Raw genomic sequence first — 21299 nt, 5'->3', positions numbered from 1 at the left:
AAAACCTCCCCCCATTTTACAGTATGCCAAATTTTTTTTAATTTATTTTGTTTTTATTCAACAAGTGCACACTAATGGTTTAATATGTCAAAGGGAAATTGGAGCATCCATAAAATTCACTTGACGACTCCATGGCGAGAGATAAACATCTGCTGCTGATTCAACTTGACTATTAGTGATCAAACTGTTGAGAGAAACATGTTGAAAATTCACATTAATCTATTATATTGTTTGCTTGGGATTTTTGTGTTAATTCTATATTTGGCTGTTTATAAAGTTTGAACTTTTATGTTAATTTTTTTTTTACTCTATTAGTATTTATAAATAATCTTTTGCCATTCGTAACAAAGAGTTGTACCAGGGAAAACAGAGGTTTGTCCCAATAATAGGAATAATGAGCACATAAAATATTAAATATTGCGGTGATTACTAACTTTTAAGTGAGAAAAAGAGAACATGGTTTAGGGAGCATCCTATGACATTGACATTTATTAGATCTTATGCTGTTTCTCCTCATCTTCCAAGACATACAGCATCTCTTAAAGCAGTGTATGTTCTTGCATTTTGTAAAATATATTTTTATATATAAATAAATATTAAAATATTCTGATTGACAACATTCTAAATTACACCATTTTTTTTCCTTGTTTTAATTACATTAAATTTATTCTAGGTTTAAATGCTTGTTGTTGTTTTTTCCCCTTCCCCGTTGCACCATTGGTTGGATAGGAAAAAAGTAGTAAACAAAAATGCAAGCTTTTCTCCTATTTTCTTTAACTTAATTTCTACAGTTAGCTAATATACAGTACCTTACATCACTTGAGTTATTGGTTTTAGTTAATTATCAAATAGGGGTTTTCCAGACAATCCACAATGGAGGCTGGGAAGGGTGAAATTGAAATTCCTAATATTGCAGTTGATGGTGTAATTTAAGGGCAACTAAAACTCCAAGTCAGCTGTATGGAGATTGTATTGGAGATTTTCCTTTACAGGGAAACCTACATCATGAGTTACTCTGTGCCTCAGCATCCTCACAGAATCGCCTCATACTCACCCAGACAGTGAGGCAGCAGTGGGACTTGAACACATCATAATCAGCCCACTAGGAGGTGAGCTGCACTTAAATAATTTGCGCCCCAAACACCATGGGAAGTCCAAACTCCACTACAAGAATTCTACTGGAGTTTTCAGGTTTGCTGAGTCCCCAGCAAGTCCTTTTCATTCAGTGTCTTGACTTTTTAATCATACAAAAGCAACACTGTGGTTGTCATTTGTTATTTTTGACTTGATTGTTTTTTATTCCTCATTGACTAACAAAATAAAAACAAAACAATAAAATTTGAATAGTGTTGTTCAAAATAAAATGTCAGATTGTGTGCTTTAGCGGCCTAGATTTTCTTTATCGTCTTAAAGTCACAAAAACAGAAACATTACAAAGTCAGTTTGTGTCATTTTTATGTGTGGATATTTTCAGTTTATTTGCTTTTTTTTAATCACACGTCAAACTAACCTTCTGTTTTTTTCCTAATATGGTTATGTATTTTGGTCATCTGTTGGCCAGCAGCTTATAGTAGTTTTCCTTGGTGTGAGGGTTTCATAGACACAGAATTGTTTTTAACACCTAATAATCTGTCTGCACACACACACACAAAAAGTTTATGATTAAAAAGTGAATATTCTATATAATCTGCTTTCAATGTAACTTTTTTTTCTTGAATTGTACATAGAAACATCATTAAATAACTTGTTAGTTTCCAATGATTTTCTTGCATAAACCTAAGGTGATGTACCTGCTGTGATAACCAAACAAAAAATGATTGACAGTAACTGAAGGGCATTATGGCACTGTGGGAGGACTCAACCTATTAACAATTAGGAGTCTTCTTTCCGTCATCAAAGTCAACATCATTCATTTCAGATTCATGAAGACCTCCACAGATGGAGGAGAGACAGAGAGAGAAAGAAATGACTCAGACATCGAAGCAAGCAGGCTGTGGTTTTGAAAATTGAATGCAGTTCTTGTTACTCTCATATTTTCCTTACTATGCCTTAACTCCATCTCCAGATGCCGCATAGTGCATCTTTAATCAGGTCATGTCTGCTTTGACACCTTTATGTCATCAGAACATGCCTCTCTGCTGCTGTGTGAAGAATAGTTATCTGGAGTTGACTTGATGGAAGCTTTTACAGCTTTAAATATTACAGAACCAATCCCAGCTTTTTAAATTAGATGCATGTTTTTGTGCATATAAATGGAAAGGACACTGTGTGTATGTTAGTGGCAGATGTATCACCAGCTGTCTTTAATGCAATTCAGGGCTTAAAATTACACTGTATATATCTGTCCCTGTGTTGATTGCCAAGGATAAGCCTATTGGTGCTAACAAGCATAAAGTCAAACTGCCAGCTAGAGAAAAAGTCATTTCCCCCTCCTCTTGTCCTCATCTCTCAGGAAACCTTGACATTTTCTAGCACAGACATGTGAAGTATTTCTTAAGTCCTTTCACGCCTCAGTAGACAAATTGGATCAACCTATCGGTTAACCTTCACAAGAAGAAGAGATAATACTTGAGCACATTTCCTAAAAAAATAAAATATAAGCATGGATGTCTTTTCCTTGTTTGACAACCTTTCATGCACCTCTTTGCTGAGATGCACCTGCTTGTTTAATTTACAAAACAAATAAAAAAAACAAAAAACTTCAATTTGCTCAAATTATGTAAGCTTGAATACTAATCATCAATTGCATTTTCGGAATCCACCTGACACTGAGTAGCCGGCCCCCCTTTGCCACCAGAATAACCCTCACCCCTTGAGGCATTGACCCCACTCAGTCTCTGAAGCTTCATGTTGTACCAGGTATCAAACCATCAATAGCAATTTCTTTAGATTCTGTAAAATGTGATTTCTTATTTTCATATATTGGACCTGTTTGTCCAACATATTCATAGTTTTCTTTAGATCGAGATTAGGGAGGTTTTAATACAAAGTCAACACTTGAGCTTTTGTTGGGTTTTACAAACCATTCTGGAGCCATTTTTTAAGGGCACATAATGAAGGAAATCTGTCAATATCATTTCTATGAAAAGGTGTGCTTGGTTGGCAATAATGGGCAGATTGGTAGCGTGTGTCAAAGTAACATCTACATTCAAGGCCGAACCCAAGTCTTCCCCACAGAACATTTTCCAAATTATCACACTACCCATATTACCCATATTGTTTTTCTCAAATACTGTACTATAGTTATACTGCTTTTCTAATCAAACATTGCAGAGAAAGCCGACTAATCACATGATGTAAATAAAGCAAACATAATTTGTATTTCATTGTGTTGTTGACCAGTTTTGATGCCCACAGTACCATTTTTAGGGGACTTTTGAAAAGGGTCAGCATTATGATTAATTTGCAGCTACTCATCCCTTTACACAATAACATCTAAAACACTTGGTACACTGCCTTCTTATATCAACTAATATCAACTTTTTCAACAAAAAGAGCCAATATATTTCTTCTGTTAAATTAGAAAACATGGTTGAGCCTTTGCTCCCCATGTGCATGAATGAGCCCGGCCTGGCCATGACCCTCTTACTGGTTCACTGGTTTTCCATTATTGGACCACTTTTAGTAAATCTTGAACACTGGAGATCAGGAACATCCTACAACTGCTGCAGTTGTGAAGATGCCATGAACTAATTGCAGAGCCTTCTCAGTTTGATCTGTTCTTAAAATCCTGATATACACTTATTTACTCAACTTCCAACACTTAATGTTGACAAAATGACAAAATGCTCATTTTATGTTTTTTGTCAACTTGACTTAACTGTGTGAAATTTATTCAAACAACAACGATGGTAAATGACAGTAGTAAAATTGGAACTTAATCATATATTGTTGTTTTTTTTCCTGCTTGTTAAACATCTTATTTTTATTCTACAGTAAAAAAAAAAAAAGCATTCTTTCAGTACGCAAAGAGAGATGAGCTTGGATATATATAAGACTACAGAATAACAGCGCTTTTTGAAAAGCTGAGAACCATTTAAAATTGTCAAATTAACTTAAAAGTAGGACATACACACACGTAACTCAAGATGTTCTTTTCTTTCTCCAGTCATAAACACTTTAATTGGCATGCAGATACTTGGTCAGTTCTCGTGTAGGGTGCAAATGTAATAAATTGCACATTGCTGATGTATTTGAACCTTTTTACTTTCACTTTCCACTCACTAAACTCAGCTGGTCATATCTCTCTGAAAGTGTTGGGCAAAAGTGATATCAGTACTCTTGTGTGACACAACTCACAAACGTTCTTTTCAACATCTGCAAAGGCAACTGACTGTACAGGTGGGCATCTTAAAATCCCTAACTTTTTCAGGCTCCTGAAGCATAAACTTGATTTTCTGTTTAGGCTGGGTCTTATGTATCACAACACCTGAGAGGTAATACAGACCATGGGGACCTGAGTAATTTTGCCATTTATCCAAAGAATAGCCTTGGTCTCAAATCTCTGTTCCTCTTCCTATCACAGTGACATAGGTCTACTTTTAGTGTTGCTTCCTGAAAGCTTAAGGTTGGGCTGCATGGCAGGGTCTTATCAGGCACCAGGTGCAGCCGATTGGACCATCAACTAGCGCCTTCCCACCAGCGCTCACATACAATGGGTCACAATGAGCTGCTTCGGTGCAACCAGAGAATGGTTTCCTAAAACTGATTGGGTGTCAGGCTCAATCCATTCACTACGTCCAGGAGCATGTCTCCGTGACCAATTTAAGAGGCAGAGTCAGAGCCTTCCCACACTCCCTGTCTTTGAGAGGGAAACAACAGTCATGTGTAGATGTGAGCAGATTAAATATACTTGTTAAAAGGCTGTGCCAAGCCTCAAGTCAAAGGCAATATTTAGAGTTATTGATTTTGGGGATGTTTTTATTTGTTTTGTATTGATCTTGTTTTATGTTAATTTTTCTGACTGACTTTTGCACCAACTTGTGGTGAAGGTTGTATTCTTGACCTAAAAATGACCCAAGAAAAAATACATTTTGAAACACAACCAAAATACTACAAATAAAATTTGTCCAATCATGACAACCTCCACCCCACCCCCAAATTAAGCTGCATTTCTTCCCTTTTACTAAGAATTTATGATTTTCACAGGGAACATTATTGTGTTCTGGAATCTCCTTTCCTCTTGGAAAAAAAAGATAAGGGAGGGTCACTAAGGGAGATCTGTGTTGTCTCAATTAGAAGAGGCGTTTTTCTCACTGGGCTCTGCTCCAGGCCCAGCTGCGTACCTTCCAGTGTGGGCTGAGCCTCTCCCTGCATACTGAAGACATTACTGGCCTCAAGTCAAAGTGTCACTCAGCAGGACATACCCCACTTCCTGTATACACACTTTTTCATTCAGAGATTGTAGATGAACAGAACCAGATGCTTTTAAAAGAAGATCTGGTAACAGGAAAAAACAAAACAAACAAAAAAAAACACATATAGCTTGTCATGTATGTTTCGACTTGAGCATGCATATTTTGTAAAGATGTGCTTTTATGCTCAAGCAAATCTTGAGTTAATAACAGTCCACGTCTTTCATCAATAATAATGATATTAGTCACTTTTTCACTCTGTTATCATTAGGCATGATGATGACTGCATGGTTAAGAATTTCCATCCTTCCCACTTCCCTTCAAACAAAAAAAAAACAACAGCTTTTTGTCGTTCAACCTGACATGAGAGGTACTTCTAAAATATCTGAAAATAATGACCAAATGCTCAAAGAAATATTTACTAATTACACTAGAAGCTATGTGCTCATTAAATAGTCAGTGCAATATAAAAGCTGATGTCTTATATTTATAGATGTTTCAGGGGGTGATGCTGGTTTGCCAAGCTTTGAGTAAAATAAATAATTTCAGGTTTGTGTCAGTAAGGGAGGGATTGCCTTTATGTAAGCTTTTAAGATCCAAAACAGTGGGAGGAGTGGATACTGCTATATCAGACTGACTTTAAGGTTTCAAACAAGACCTCTATTTAAAGCAAGTGAATGTATAAAATTACAAACTCTGAATTGTAGCTATCTGCCAGTACATTTTAAGCTCTTTCTCATCTGATTTCATTTGAAAGGTTGTCTCTATCATCTGAAATTCAGCTGTGTCTTTGTTTGGTATTCATGTTTTAACTTATATGTATACATAGATGAAAAAAAATACATATATTTATGGATTGAACTTCTGCAGAATTTGTATTTCTGTGGCAGAGGCCATTGACTTTTCCACAGAAACCATTTCCTTTAGACAGGCTGGCAGTTTTCCAGTAGCTAAATCTTTAGTGTGAGCCTCTGAGATGGAGGACACAGTCCATGTTTGCAGGCAGATTGCACATTTGAAGGAATAAATTGCCTTGTAGAGGACCAGACTTTACATTGTCTGTTTCACTCTGTGTTCTTTTGCCTTTAAATATGTTTGTTGAAGACCTGTCATCTGCAGTTTCTGTTATTCCTTTTCAAGGCCTGCTCATTTTCTGGTGTCTTGTGGCAGAGCTCAGCTGAATAGTCTGTGTCCGGAAGTGAACATGTGGTAGTGTTTAGCTTTGTAATGCCCTGGGTTTTATGGATGTCTTGAGGGAGATATCGCATGGAAAGCAACCAGGATAGAGATTCTGGGCCAACAAACAGACTGGATGTCCAAGTGTTGGAGAACTCTTGTTATCACAGAGCTTCCCAAGGGTATACCTCAGTCCAAGGCCTACAGAGATGGATGCCAAGTCATCCATAATAAGCCCAAACTGGTTTTTGGTCAAACAATCATGTATGTTTTTATTTAAACTAAACAGCTCGGTAACTCCCTTTGGCACGAAGCAATTTCTTATCCTCCTCAAGTTAATGAAATGTCTAACAGCTATGCTTACCAGATGCTTTTTCTTTGTGCATTAGATGATTTTTGTATTATTTATTCATGTTCATTGCTTCTTTAGTGCTTTACGCTCGAAGGTAAATGTTACAGTCATCAGTGTGAATTTATCACTAGTATTGATTTATGCATTGCTTTTACCAAACTTGCATCAAACATGGCATGCCAAAACTATTTGAACATATTCTTTCCTGTCTAAAAGTCATCTGGCCCAAAAATCATCTCTATGGCATTAAAGGGAATTGCTGAACTTTGAAGACAATATTCATTATTCAGCAGATTGATTTTGGTTTATATTGACTTTGTTTTTTTCTATTGAAATAACAACCTGTCATATAATAGCAACCAATATAACTGTGTTGTCTTTTTTGTTTTAATTCTATTTTGTAACCCAAATGTTTTTAAATGATAGACTGATCCAAAAAAATGTCTCTATGTAAAATATTCAGTTGAACTTGACAGTTTCAGGAAAATCAACAAGTTTGCCAAAAAGCTTTCCACATTCTTCCAGTGTACCAATGTTTCTCCATTGTGTCATTGCATAAGAGATTCTTTTAACAAATATTTCTTTTTGCACAAGACATGGCTCTGTTTTCAGAGTATTACATTTTAGCTTTTGGACAACTAGAAGAACACGTTTAAATATTGGCAGAGACTTTGATCAGCTGTTGTGGACCTACAATGTCATGCAGGTTAAGCTTTTCGTGGCTGAAATAGCAATCAAATAAACATACATGCCCAAAGTTTTGTTTTTAGTACAGCAAAACTTGGGGATTTTAAGTAACTTCTGTGTTTTGGGTTCATTTATAAATCTTCCTTTATTGTTGCGCCAACCATCTGGGTATATGCTACCTATATTCATCCTCCCCACACACCTGGGACATTGACTAGTTTGGCAGCTTGAATGTGTGCAAGCCCTCCAGGGCCCATCAGTCCACATGTAGTGCTCAAGGGAAGCATGTGACTTGTGCCATAATTGAGTCAGCCAGCAAAAAAAAAAAAGAAAGCAGAAATCAGTCTACTGATGGCACCACTCAGTACCCAGCAGGAGAGCTCTGTGCTGTATAGGTTGGCATCAAAAAGAATTGTGCCTGTTTTGGTTTTTAAAAGCGCACTTTTTCTTTTTAACTTCATAAAGCATGGGGTCCTGGAGGCAAAGGCGAAGACAGCTGACCAGAATGCTGAGAGCACCCTGGTGAGAGTGTAAGGTATCATGGTGAGAGATTAAAGTGGCAGCAGAGAGAATAGATAATAGAGGTTTTAGAGAACAATTTGGTACAAAAAGGAGCCAAATTCCCCCTCTTGGTTTAGGCTGCTCCTTTTCTCTGGGGCTCTCCCTGAGGAAGATTCATGTTTCCTCCTGTTCTTTATTACTAAAGGCTCTCTAATTTCTGTGTCCTGCTCTTTTGCCACATAGGACAAACAGCATGATTTCTGGCTCCCACTGTTCATTGACTAACAGAACGTTAATGATGTGCTATTGACCCTATAGGATTTATTTGTGGGTTAATAATTATTTATTTTTTTAATTGCTGTCCCCCAGTATAGGAAAAGTCAATTTATTTGCCATTCAGGTAAAGGAAAAAGACATTGGATGAATCGGTTTTGAATACAGGTCTGTTGCTATACTTTTTGTTTGAAACAAGTATTGCACAATAGAACATGATGACCCTAGTCTGCATAACTATCTGAGAAAAAAAACAATGTTATTGTATGTGAAAATGCCTAAAATATATATACATTTTGAACTGTTTTGACATTTCCAAGGTTTAAGTTGCTTTAGACGGCTAAAATCAACACTGGAAAAGGCGCAAGTATGGCAAGTCCTTAGATTCCCTCTTCCTTGAAACTTTCTCTCAGATTCTGCAAACTGAGATTAGAATTATTGAAATATCATAATTGTTTTACAAAATTATTGAAATATCATAATTGTTTTACAAAACCTCACATTAAAAAGTCCATATTGTTTCTTTAAGCTATAGCTTTAGCTGTGTTGAAATGAGCATTGAAGCTGCTGCCATCAGGATTATCTTCCTCTTCCTTTTTTGGTCCTGTTATGGCATATCAGACATACTATATAGAGAAGATGGCTGCCTACATGTGCTAGAACAGATTTGCTCTACAAAAAGGATATCTCAAAATGAGTCCTAATTGCATGATTTACTTTATTGAATCTAGCATCACAGTAGGCAGGATTATCAATTAAGAGTAATGTGTGCTTGATCTGCAGCAATAGTTGAGTGGTTTGCACATCTATGATCACATAAATATCAGAACTTTTAATTTGTAAAGATGTTTTGCAGAATCTTGCTAATGTTATAAATTATTGTGTTTAACGTTTGTCAAAACAACTGCTATACGATTGTACCTAAAACAGATTGGTAGTTACAAAAGTGTTTGCTTTTAGATCTTTATTTTATTTTAGATCTTTACTTATTTACATACTTCTTTGGAAAATCTTAATACTCTTGTAAATAAAGTGTTAATCCTGACAATATGTAGGTGAAACAATGACAATTAAAATATCTACTCTTTTTTTTCTTTGCTGCTATTATCAATAAGTGATATTTCACATCTGCATTAATGGCTTATTTTTATTGAATTGTCATTGAGAAATGGAAACCCAAATTCTTTATGCTCTTAAAACAATGTTTTAGCATTCTGCAGAAACACAAACCACAATATTATGTATGGCATCAGTTTAAACTTACTTGCAATTTAGCAATACTTAATACAGTAAACAACTGCATCCCTGATGTGATATGTTGACAGCACACTGTAGACTTGCTTAGGTGCCTTAAGCACTGCTTCTTCTATGTGCCCAGGAGATGTTGCCTCTTTGATTCTTTCTTCAAATATGCAAGCCAGCACTAAGGGAGCAGATTGTTTGTTCTAGATTTCCTGAGAGACTCCCACCTTGGGCTTAAACAGAGCAGTTGTGATGATTAGCAACAAAGTGTGCTGCCTCTCATAAACCATCGGGGGAGAAAGAAGGATCTAAGGAATCTTCCTTCTCATATTGCTGCTTCTTTATTGTAAAAAATTAAACTCTCTTCAGTTCTGTAACTTCACTTTAAAATGTTGTCCTTTTGGTGTGTATATGGACAAGTGGGTTTTTAGACAAACCTGATGTTATTGCAGCGCAAATAAAGAAAAAATTGTGCTGACTGTTGGTCTTTTCTTAGTGTGGAGACTCAATAAAGTCTCCATTATAAACAAGCGGCGTCTTCGTTCTTGGACCAATTTGTCTACAGTGCTCAGTCACAGATTTAATCTTATTTTCTTGGATTTGTGTGGGGTAAATGAGTTGTTTTTTTTCCTCCTTGGCCTTAAGAAGTTGATAGACATGGTGTATGGTAAAGAACTGTGCCTATCAACCACCTACACATTCTTTGCAAACAAATGACTGGGAAAACTCTGGTTGCATCATAGCCTATTGATACAAAATATGATGGTAATATGTGGTTCCAAAAATGTAATACCAATCACATTTGCCAAAAACAAATTACTTTTATTTTGAATCTAATTGCAATTTAAGAATGCAAAGCTACACTAACAAAAAAATAATTCATATCAATTGAGAAAGCTCCTCAGATGAGAAGCGAAACGTCTTCAGCTACAGACTAGAAGTCAAGTTGCTTTTGTTTTCTAACCGTTTTTGGATTTACCATGTCCTGAATGACTGATAATCTTCACCAGCTGTGAAACTGTAGTTAAAACATTTTAGCAGTTTTAGACGTAAGACCAAAAGTAGAGACTCTGGTACAAAAACAGTTTTTTAAACATATGTTGGCATCTTACTAATCTCGGTTTAATTCAGTCCCTAACCCTTTTTTTTACTATGACTGAATTTATTGCTTTGTATAGTCTAATTATAAACAACATTTTTTTATATGAGTAATATTTCTGGTTATGTTAAACAATGAGTGTTAGCACTGTGAATAAGTTGTATGTTCAGTTTGATACATTGCAGATGATTTTCAACTTTTGAAATGTTTTGTATTTATTTTTCTCTTGCAGTAAAGAAAGATGTGAGCGATGAAACCGATAACAAAGTTCCACAATTCAAGAAAAAGGCAAAAGAGCTACGCATCCTGGACGCCAAGACTGCACAGAATCTCTGTGAGTTGATATACCTTAACCTTAAACCTTGTGTGTCAATACTTATGTGCAAGTAAATTCTCACCACGGCTTTTTAAGTTTTTAGTAAGTGTTTGATTCCCTTGAAACCTTAGTAAACTTTTGTAAATGTTATTTGTTGTTAACTACTGTACTGTACCATATTCCCCACCGCCTACCTACTTTTATTTTTCCTTATACACGAGCCTGGCTGTGAAAAGAGCATGTGGCATGAACATAAGGATGACACACAGAGGCATGTGCTTGTTGTTGGGTGTGTGAGTGTGTGCATTTGCAAATTATGTCACTGCACTTATGTATTGCTTTGACAATGCTGATAGGTGTCACTGTCATGCCTGATTACAGAACCAGCAGATGGGTCCTGAGTTTGGCAGGAAGAAAAAAAATATAATTGTTGAAAACCTCACCTTCGCAAAAGAAATGGGTGGGAAACATGTTGTTGTACACAACCACACAGCTCTCCTGAGCTGCCTTGATGCACACTACTGCATCATAAATCTTCCGCACTGCCTACCACTGAATCCACCAAGCTTCTTTTTCAATTCTGATATGAAGGTTCAGTGACTGGGATGGGTAGTGGGATAAAATGAGTGATCGTAATGTCAGTGTGACTTGATGCATCATGCTAAAATGATTATGCATATCACTATCAGGTAAATTGTGACTATCCGTCTCTAAAACCCTTCACTCAGCAGTGTCAGGAAGCTGCAGCTGTGTAGTTGATGCAAACTACATCTACTGTGTTTAGTGAGACACTGATATATATATATATATAGTTCTGTAAAATACTAACTAAATTTCTGCACATCACACAGTTGCAAGAGTTTTCAGTGCAATAAGCTACTTTTAGTTGTGTAGTTAAATGTGTTATAGCTAAAAATGAACATGCTATTGCTTTTGAATGATAATATCCAGAGCAATTATAATTTGGAAAACCTCATGAAGAACACGTCATGATTTTAGAAACTCAAATTTAATTGTTTCCAGTTTTTAAACGAAACTCTAAAATGTCTTTGAGACAAAGCTTCAGAAAATGCTCTTTACAAAAGCTCACATTGTCTTCAAACTCATTTTCACTAAATGCCCAAACTCAGCCTTTATTAACTTAGATCTGTTGTTTTATTTAATTTGTTTTCAAAGCAAATTATTCAAAATGCATTCATCAATTCTGAATAAACTCTGGCTGTGAAAACACATTGTATCTTGTGGCATTTTGAACAGCAGCCCTTTAAAAGAAGGGTGATATCTTTCTCAGTAACTGAGAAAAAAAGCAAAAAAACAGCATAATATAGTTATTGTGTTGACTAACAGGTGGCTACACTTTTGCTTTAATACTCTGCCCTTCTTTTTATGTTTCATAAATTTATTACAAAGCTCAGTGACTGAACCTGGTGGGTGAATATGCAGGTTCATGGTTTGCTAAAGGGTAAAAACAAATTGGACTACAAAATCCACAATAACAATCTCACCCCTGTAGCACTTTATCCATTTTAGCACTATTGGGATTGGGTTTAATTAGATAACAACCAAACAAGTCCAAGCTGATGACATAGAACACTGACATGACATCTGGTGGGGTAAAACACGACATAATAAAATGACAAGGTTCGTATTATGTGGGTTTTTTATTCAAAAAGTTTCAAAAAGTTAGTAAACAGATTAAGTAGTTTGTGTTATGAACTGGAACTGATGATGAGGAACCAAAAAAAGCAGTATCTTTCTGTTTATTGCATGTCAAATACAGACATCAGGTCCCACTGCTGCAGTTGTATGGCAGCTGTTGAGTTACTCTCCTCCAACTCATTACCAAAGCTCCACCTGTGACTTCCACCTGGATACACCAACAGCTCCAATTTCCAATAGCCACCCCACCTGGAGTGTGAAACACCCACTAGGCATTACCCCTGAGGCAAAATCAGCATGCCTTTTGGTTTACACCCAAACAAAAACACATTGCTTTTCAGATCACACATGCCTAGTCGGACTCTAACTATTCTTATTTTCCTAATGTTCTTATTTTCAGAGTTCTCTGAGTTTAGATTGGTTATTCAAAACAAATTACTTTAACATCTTACAGGTGACTCTTGATGGTTTCCTCTTTTGTTTTTATTAAAGTGACACTTTTTTCAAGTAGGAAGTAAGGTTTGTGATCATTTTATCTGAGAATTGATGAGTGCCAAATGTCTTTTTGAACCTTGCAGTCTAATAAAAAAGACAGGAAATGACTCTCTTCTTTCTACATCACAACAGCAATTTTCCTGGGCTCGTTCCGCCTGCCTTATGAAGAGATCCGTGACATTGTGCTGCAGGTAGACGAGGAAAGACTGAGCGAATCGCTCATCCAGGTAAGACTGGTGTTTGCTGTAGTGTGTTAGCATTTTTACTCACACTCACAAACACAGAGACAGATGCACTCTCACATACAGAGACAGATTTTTACACGCAGGAGAATGTGAAATTGTTCTTTCATGCATGTGGGTTTGTGTGGTATATGTGGAAACGAACAACAAAACAAAAATAATTTCCCCACATATTCATCTGAGATATTTTTTTGAATTGATGTGTTTGGTGAATAGGTTGGTGACCCTATTTTAAACCTGCTATGGATTGTTTTTTTGGTACAAGGTAGGCTTTTCGTCCTCATGTGGACTGCAGAGACCCTCTATTCATCCTTTTATAATGGATGTTGAAGGACGAGGCTTGGCAAAGTCTCTTCAGCTCCACCTTCTTCCTCTCTTGCTTTTGTCTTTAACCATGATTGATGAGCCTCCTAAAGGCTACTTGTTTTTGTTTTCATTTTATTTAATTTTTTGTGTGTCTCAGTAAGCATTAATTGAAAATTTGTGGGGGAGTTTGAGGTGAAGATGCTTCACTGGGTAGCATTAAACTAAATCTTTCTTGTGCTGTATTTGTGACTGAAGCAGTCTGGTTGTCTTCTGCTTGTGTTTCATTTCATCAGTAGGAGGTGTAGACCTCAGGGGTGTATTACAAATTGAAGATTTGATTTTAATAAAATCCTGGCAGTGATGCATTGTTCTATGTGCATGAGTGTGCACAATGGTTGTATTTTTTACAACCAGCAGTGGGGATCCTTAAAGTGTTGATTTCACATCTAGAGGTCTTAGTAAAACAGGTTTAATTTGTCCCATTATATTCCCCATGTCCATTCCCACATAGCCTATAAATAAAGACTAATATAGCTACTCATCTACTTCTCTCCCACTGCTTGGATCATAGACACCAGTATCTGTGGAGAGACAATATATATTTAGATTGGCCCATCCGGTGGGCTGCACTACAGGGTATTATTTTGAGCACTGATAACCTTTAATAGACACAACATACAAAGTGTACATTATGGGATTGTACACCACACCTTTGTGAAAGAGAAAGGAAGTTGAGGTGTTGACCTTTTTTTCACCTTCAGCCTTTCAATAGTTTATATCTGCCAGCAGGAGAGTTGTCTTCAGCCAATCCCCACCTGGCCCTTGTTGCACACAGCACCTGATAAATGGCTGGATTGGTACAATGTAGTCTGCACAAGTTACACAGGGAAGAAGCACTCCATCACATTCACACCATCAAACAGCTGCTATTAAACTGACCTTGATCAGAATACTGATAGCAGAAAATAAAGATGTGAATCAGTGTCTGCAATAGAACTGGTGGCTGGGCCTGAACTGGCCTGTGATCCTGGCAGTATGATAACCTAAACCCCAAAATACCAGTTTCATAGCGTAGGAGTGTGATCATTGCGCTAATATATTATTATTATTGATGCTGTTTTTGTTGTTAAATATGTTTTTATATTACACAAAGTATGAGTAACATGCTATGATCTAATCATAATATTCAACAATTATAACTTTGTAATTTGCACAATAATAAATTAGAAAAAAAATATCAGTGTATTACAGATTTTCTATGTAATAACTAAAATACTATCTCACAAATAATTATCAAATAACATTATATTATGTATTATTTGTATTCTACATTGATGCACATTTATATAAGTTATAACACTCAACACACCACTGGTCAAGTAAAACATTATTTGCATTCATTTTTAGACATGTAACAAGAAATTATTTTCTTACTTTATAAATAGAAAGGATAAATTAAGTGTATTGATTTGTGTAGATCTATTAAAAAACCATCACCTCAAACAAACTAACAAATAAATAAGAAATCAAAGTGGTTTTTGGACATTAGTACATAACAGTGAAATAAAAAAATGTACAAATTAAACCAGTTAAATTATAGTTATGGTGGTAAATAGAAAATACTAATAGCAGAGAATGAACGTACTTCTGTAGACTTGGTTAAATTTGAGTGTATGGTGAAGGTTAAAACAGATGTTATCTAATCTACCTTCATAGCAAACATTTTGTGGAGTGTTTGTAATGGCTTACATTCTTCAGAAAGTTGGTGTTTCATTCCAAGACAGTGTTCTTACCTAACATTAAAGAGTGTCAGATGTTACTTCCAATAGGTAGATGGAAAATCAGTCATGAGTCTTTTTTTTTTTTTTTACCTCCAGAATTTGTTTTGCAGTTAACCTCTTTTAGCCATCATACAGAGTTGGCTAACTGTTTGCAACAACTGGTGGGTGGAGTGGGACTATTACTCTACGCTGGGCACAGCCTGAAGGTTTCCGACACCTTTTAACTTTGACTAGTTAGACAAACGCGCATGTTGCAGAAATGGTTTCGCAAAAAAGCAGAAGTCCTTTTGAAACCATTATTTATTTTTTTAAATTCATAATGGTATTGTGTTCTTTCTTGAAACTGATAACTGGCCCTTGCCTACTGGTGGCAAAACGTTAGTCACAAACAAATTTCTTCTCTCATGCAAGCAAGCTTGTCAAGTTCTTTGAAGGACGTTTCATTGTTGCTGTTTTCCACCCCCCATTTCTTTCTTTAATAAATGTGAAGCAGGGCAGTGAAGTTGCTAACAAAGAGGAAGGCCTATGAGAGCAAGTGTGTGAGTCAGCAAAAGCATCTGGGAATCAAGCTAATGTCACCAAGTCCACAGGGAGGTGAGAAGACCAACTGAGTTAACTAATCGGTGCAGAAGGGTCCTGTTTGGAATATGTCCCTGTTATGCTTTACTGGCCTTCTGTGTCATTTTTGCATTTCTGTATAGTTTTTTATTTATCAGCCCAGCTTTTTGTTGTATATACTTTCTGTATGAGAGTGTGTGTTTCTTTTCAATATTTAGAATAAACAAAAGTATTCACCCCAATTATTATACTAAAGGTGGAAAACCTTTGTCATACATTCATAAATAGATATTGTATTTTAGAAAAAATTGTATTTTCTCATGTTTTCATTTTTTATAAAATACATATGTAAGTATTTAATTAATCATCAGATTAGTTTAAATAGTATTGAAATTTTACCATCAGTCACTTTAATAATTTCATAGACAATTTGTTCCATTTTACCTTTGAAAATGAAAATGCTTTATATACCAGTGATAAGTAAGGAAATATGTGGTGTTTTCACATTTATTCACATAATTTATTTAAAGATTCAAGGACTTGGCAAATGTTTTTGACAGAAAACACCATTTGGTACACACACATCACTTTAAAAATATGTTTGGCAAGAGAGAAAAGCAAAAACACCGTGAGTAATTTTTATTTACACAGAAACATAGCTAATTGTGTACTTCTGTCCTGGTGAAATAAGAATGAGGTGATTATAAAGCCAAATGATGCAGGAATGAGCTCCTGAATTAGGCAGAGAAGGAAGCGACACATGCCAGGGAAATACAGTTACAGCCAGCATTAAAACTATAGAGAGGCTCAGAAGGGGAGCAAAGAGACCTCCTGCTGGGTGACACAGTCCTGAGTGTGGGCTCCATCTGCACACTGCTCATCTACACTCATTACACTGATTAATCACCCCACACCACCCACTTTCAGCCACACGCCAATCACCATTTATCCACACAGACAGATGTACACACACATACATACAAGTGCAAATTGATGGCTTGGCAAATAATAAAAAAAGAAAGGAGCTTACCATCGTATTAATGTTAGGAGTGGTGAATGCACCTAAAATAATAGCAAGCATATCACAATATGTTATCAGTGGTTAGATAGTTCCATCAGGAATCAACCTCTTTAGTGCTAGTCAGGAGATTGTAACATTTCTGAAACTGCAATTGTCAATCAGAGCCATTTTACATCTTCACTGATCCAAACTGCATTTGGTTCTAAAGGAATTGCAGGAAATGCAGTTAAAATGGTGTAATAAATACCTAACATTTTAAAAAAAGTAACACATGCATGTTTTTTTAACAGTTTGTAAGATGGAATAAATGAAACTTTTTAATGGCAACAAATCCTATTACTTGTAGTTATCTTATTAGTTTTATTTAATTATTGTTGTAGCCTATTAAAGAACACTGCATGAGGAGTTGTCTGACAGCAGATTTTTTTTGTTGGTATTTTGTTGTTTTTATCAGTATTTTTGGTCTGCCTGTACAGTTTTTGAAACACTGAATTTTGTACAAAAAATGAAAAAAAAATACAACAAAATAATAAAAAATATCTATAAATGTATTTATTTATTTTTATCATTGTATACAAGTTGTTACCAGAAATATACACTCCGATGTTGAAGACAGGACACATTTTCCAGGCTGTTCCACAGAGCTCATTGGTATTCATGGACAATGTTAATCCCATCTAGTTATTGGTGTCTGTTTTAACTGTTCTTGCAGAATTTTAGGGAAATGAACTCTGACAAAACCATTGAAATTTGGTTCATGACAGTCCAGCTGCATATTGATAAATGGAAGGAATGCTTAGAATGGAAAGAACTGAGGAAGCGAGGGTTGTTCATGATGTATCTAAAACTCTGTAACTCAATCTTATTATCTTCCTTCTTCGTGACATGTCTAATGTAATGATTTGTCAGCAGAATGTGGCAATGTGCTGGCCTTGAAGTATCCCTGCGATGTGTCACCCTGGCAGAGTGGATAGATAGGAGCTGATTGGCTCTCCTTATTCTGCATTAGGGCCCATCAACACCTCAGTGATGATGTACACATCCATGAATGCTGGCAGACAGTCTTGGCGCTCACCATTCATCCATGCTTTATATGATTCCTTGCTATTCCACACTTATTTCTTTCTCCAATCACCCAGCATACAAACATAGATATGCTACATGCAAATGGATAGCGTCTGTCTTCTTGTCCTTGTACAATTATGGCATTTATCATCTGAACAATAAATAGCTTATCGAACATTTGAAAGCACACATATACATCCAATCTGTTGCTCTTTCACACTTTGTTTCTGTTTCTCATTTGTCTACAATATTCATAGTGCAGTTGAACAGAAATCTCTTGCACATATCAGGTCAGCTTCATCAAATTTAAGAAGACTTTAGTCACCTCACTACCCTACCTTGTATAACAATGAGATGAAGAGGGGAATGAAAGACAACAATACACACCACAACAGGTAGAGCCTCAAAAAGCCTGGCAAACGTCTGCTTTTAAAGAGCTGACAGCTTGACAAAGCTTTTCATTGCTATTGTTGGTAGGCAACGGTATCAGCAAGGGAAGAGTCCTGTGGACCTTGTTTGTGAGAAAAGAGAGTCAGACCTGTGTGCTTTGGGCTTCAGGGCCCTGGTTGCATTGTGTAGTTTGGCATTACAGGACAACTTGTCCCCAAGTTCTTTTTTGCTGGTATCCTGGCTGTGTGCATTATTTTCCTCACTTGTATTGTTTAAATCACAACACGAGTATGCACATAACCTTGCTGGTATTGATTTAAGCTGGTTCCCCTTTGGTGTTTGAATTTCTCCAAGAGTCCCTCACAGCCTCATTGCTCCAGGGTGATGGCTTTAGTGGCATAACAATAGCACTTGGTCCCATGCTCTTAAAGTCCTTGCCAATTGAACAGACTGAGGCCAAACACTGCCCAGATTATTAATAAGCACTTGCAAACTTGATATGCTTATATTTTGATCAAATTGTACACATGTAGAAATACTTATGAGGTAACTATGATGTAATAAACTGATTGTACAGGGAAGCTTTTTTTCTTATTTAAAACATTATGTGCATTGTTTTGTCTTTAAAGCTTCCTGTCGTATCCTTCTGAAATGTTTTAACAAAGACAACTTTTTAATTTTCTATATATTTAATAACAGTTTCATCAGCAGTCGCTGTTCATGCCAGAAGATTCATGGCTGAATTATTTCCAACAGTGTAATAGAATTATACAGCGCTGTTAGTAATGTAAAATACATTGTTTTTGTTTTGTCATATTTTAAATTAAGTCTTTCATCTGTTAAATTATGTCCTCTTTTAAAAATCTGTCTTTAATGCTTGAGATGTTTTATGACAGAATAGTTTATTTAGTTTTATTTTCAAGGTAGCAGAAAATTAGCAGAAAGCTTGCCAATCTGAACAATAAAACACTGTTGGAAACCTGTTTCTGCTGTAGCAATAGTTGCAGGAAATTTTTCAAAATAAGTTCAACTGGCTGACAATGTTATTTTTGCATTACTTGTGATTTGGCATCTCTAAGAGGAACTGTGTCCAAAGGCGTTGTTGAGAAGATTTCTTACTTACAGTAGAGGGGATTAAGTGGTATTGGTTTTTAGGCATTTAGATTAATGCTTTGCAAATATACTCCCATAGCTCTCTGCGCTGCTTCCTTTTCTTGCCACGTTTTCCTTCGTATTCTTGTACAATAGTTCTGCTGGACTACCTTGCATTCCCTTGTTGCTTAATTGGCACATTTTAGAAAACTGTTCCCTGTGATTAGTGTATAAATTAAGTTGTCTGCAGTACATGTTGTACCATCTTCTAATGCTCCCTTTAGGCAGAAATGCAATTTTAGCTCTAATAGCCTTTTCCACTTTTTTCAGGAAAACGCACCCTTGGTTCTGCATGCACTATATATAGTTTAGCCTTAGCTGTACCTTATTATGTCCAATTACATTTTATTTGTTATTTAATCTTGTCACATCAAGACTCATCACTACATTGACCACAGTGAGTAGAGCTTATGTTTATTAATAAAACCAGTTTTAGTGGGGCAGACCTTCTGTGCATTATCAGTTGAAGTCATGTTGGTATACACAATATATGAGTGATGTTTTAAATGGGTACAAACATCAACATGGAAACGTGTTATTTTAACTTTCCCTGTAGACATGAATATAACTGAAATGTCCTTTGTGCGACTTAAATGAACACAAATAAAATAGATTTTTGTATATAATAATAAAATATATAAACGGTCAATAATTGGGATTTACCTTTCTGACTAAATTAGGGTTGCACAATACAGTAGATCAAATTTGTCGTATCAGAATTGCAAAAGACTGTTTGAGCTGAAGTAAGTTGGGGGCAATTAAAGTAAACAAGTTTTCTAAATTATGTCTTTTGACAGAGTATTTTACACTGAAAATAAACTTCAGCAAAACCATGTTAACGATTTTATAAGTTTAGTGAAAACATTGTTTTTATTTATTTTTTGCCCCAACCCTACTCAGCCATGTGATCTGACTGCTTGAAATGAGAAAGTCATCACTAAATGTTTTAGCACTCAGTTTTTGGTGTGTGTGGTAAGCTAAGTCTCGTCAGTGCATGATATGCCCCAGGGGGCTTGTTTTGCAGAATATCAGAGTGGCTTCTTAATGTTTAATGTCTGCCAATGTATTTTATATTACCCCATCTTCTTTCAAAAGGAAAGGCTAATGAGTAACAGAGCTACACTGCTATTCATTTGTAATTAGTATTGCCCTGTTGTGTGCATATACCCTTTATCAAAGAGCTGCAGAAAGAAAGTGTCCAGCTCCTCTTGTATTTAAATCCAGCGTGTCCTAATGAGTCATTGTGTGCACGCCATCTTTACTACACACTGGCTGACCTACACTGTTAGGGCTTTTAGGCAAACTATAGGAAACATTTGTATTTATTTGTCTGATTTAGCATTTGAGGTAAAATGGTACATAAGGTTTTCATGTCATTATTTTTTCTAACAGAGTTATGTCTACGTTAAAAACAATACACGACTTTATTATGCTATATATATATATATATATATATATATATCTGTCTGGATAGCTCGATGGGTAAGTCACCAGACTTTCACCCAGGAAACCCGGGTTCAAATCCAGGCCGGGGCAAAGATACAACAGTGAAATTGAGCTATCCTTAGGCAAGACCCTTTGAGTTACTGCCTACCTCATACCATGAGAGAGATAAATATGAATCACATGC

The 21299-nt window shown here is 36.0% G+C and overlaps 1 protein-coding gene across 5 annotated transcripts in view; it reads left to right on the top strand.

The window, feature by feature from the left end:
* Window positions 1-21299, top strand: part of diaph2 (diaphanous-related formin 2) — a 347968-nt gene that overhangs the window by 177532 nt on the left and 149137 nt on the right. For all 5 annotated transcript variants that reach the window (XM_017408298.2, XM_017408297.2, XM_017408299.2 and 2 more), the window contains 2 exons: window positions 10917-11018; window positions 13287-13381. In XM_017408298.2, coding sequence (XP_017263787.1) covers window positions 10917-11018; window positions 13287-13381 — 197 coding nt within the window. The remainder of the gene's footprint in view (window positions 1-10916; window positions 11019-13286; window positions 13382-21299) is intronic.

Source organism: Kryptolebias marmoratus, linkage group LG9 (genome assembly GCF_001649575.2).
Source record: "Kryptolebias marmoratus isolate JLee-2015 linkage group LG9, ASM164957v2, whole genome shotgun sequence".
NCBI classification, from domain to species: Eukaryota; Metazoa; Chordata; class Actinopteri; order Cyprinodontiformes; family Rivulidae; genus Kryptolebias; species Kryptolebias marmoratus.
This window is presented reverse-complemented; position numbering and strand designations above follow the sequence as displayed.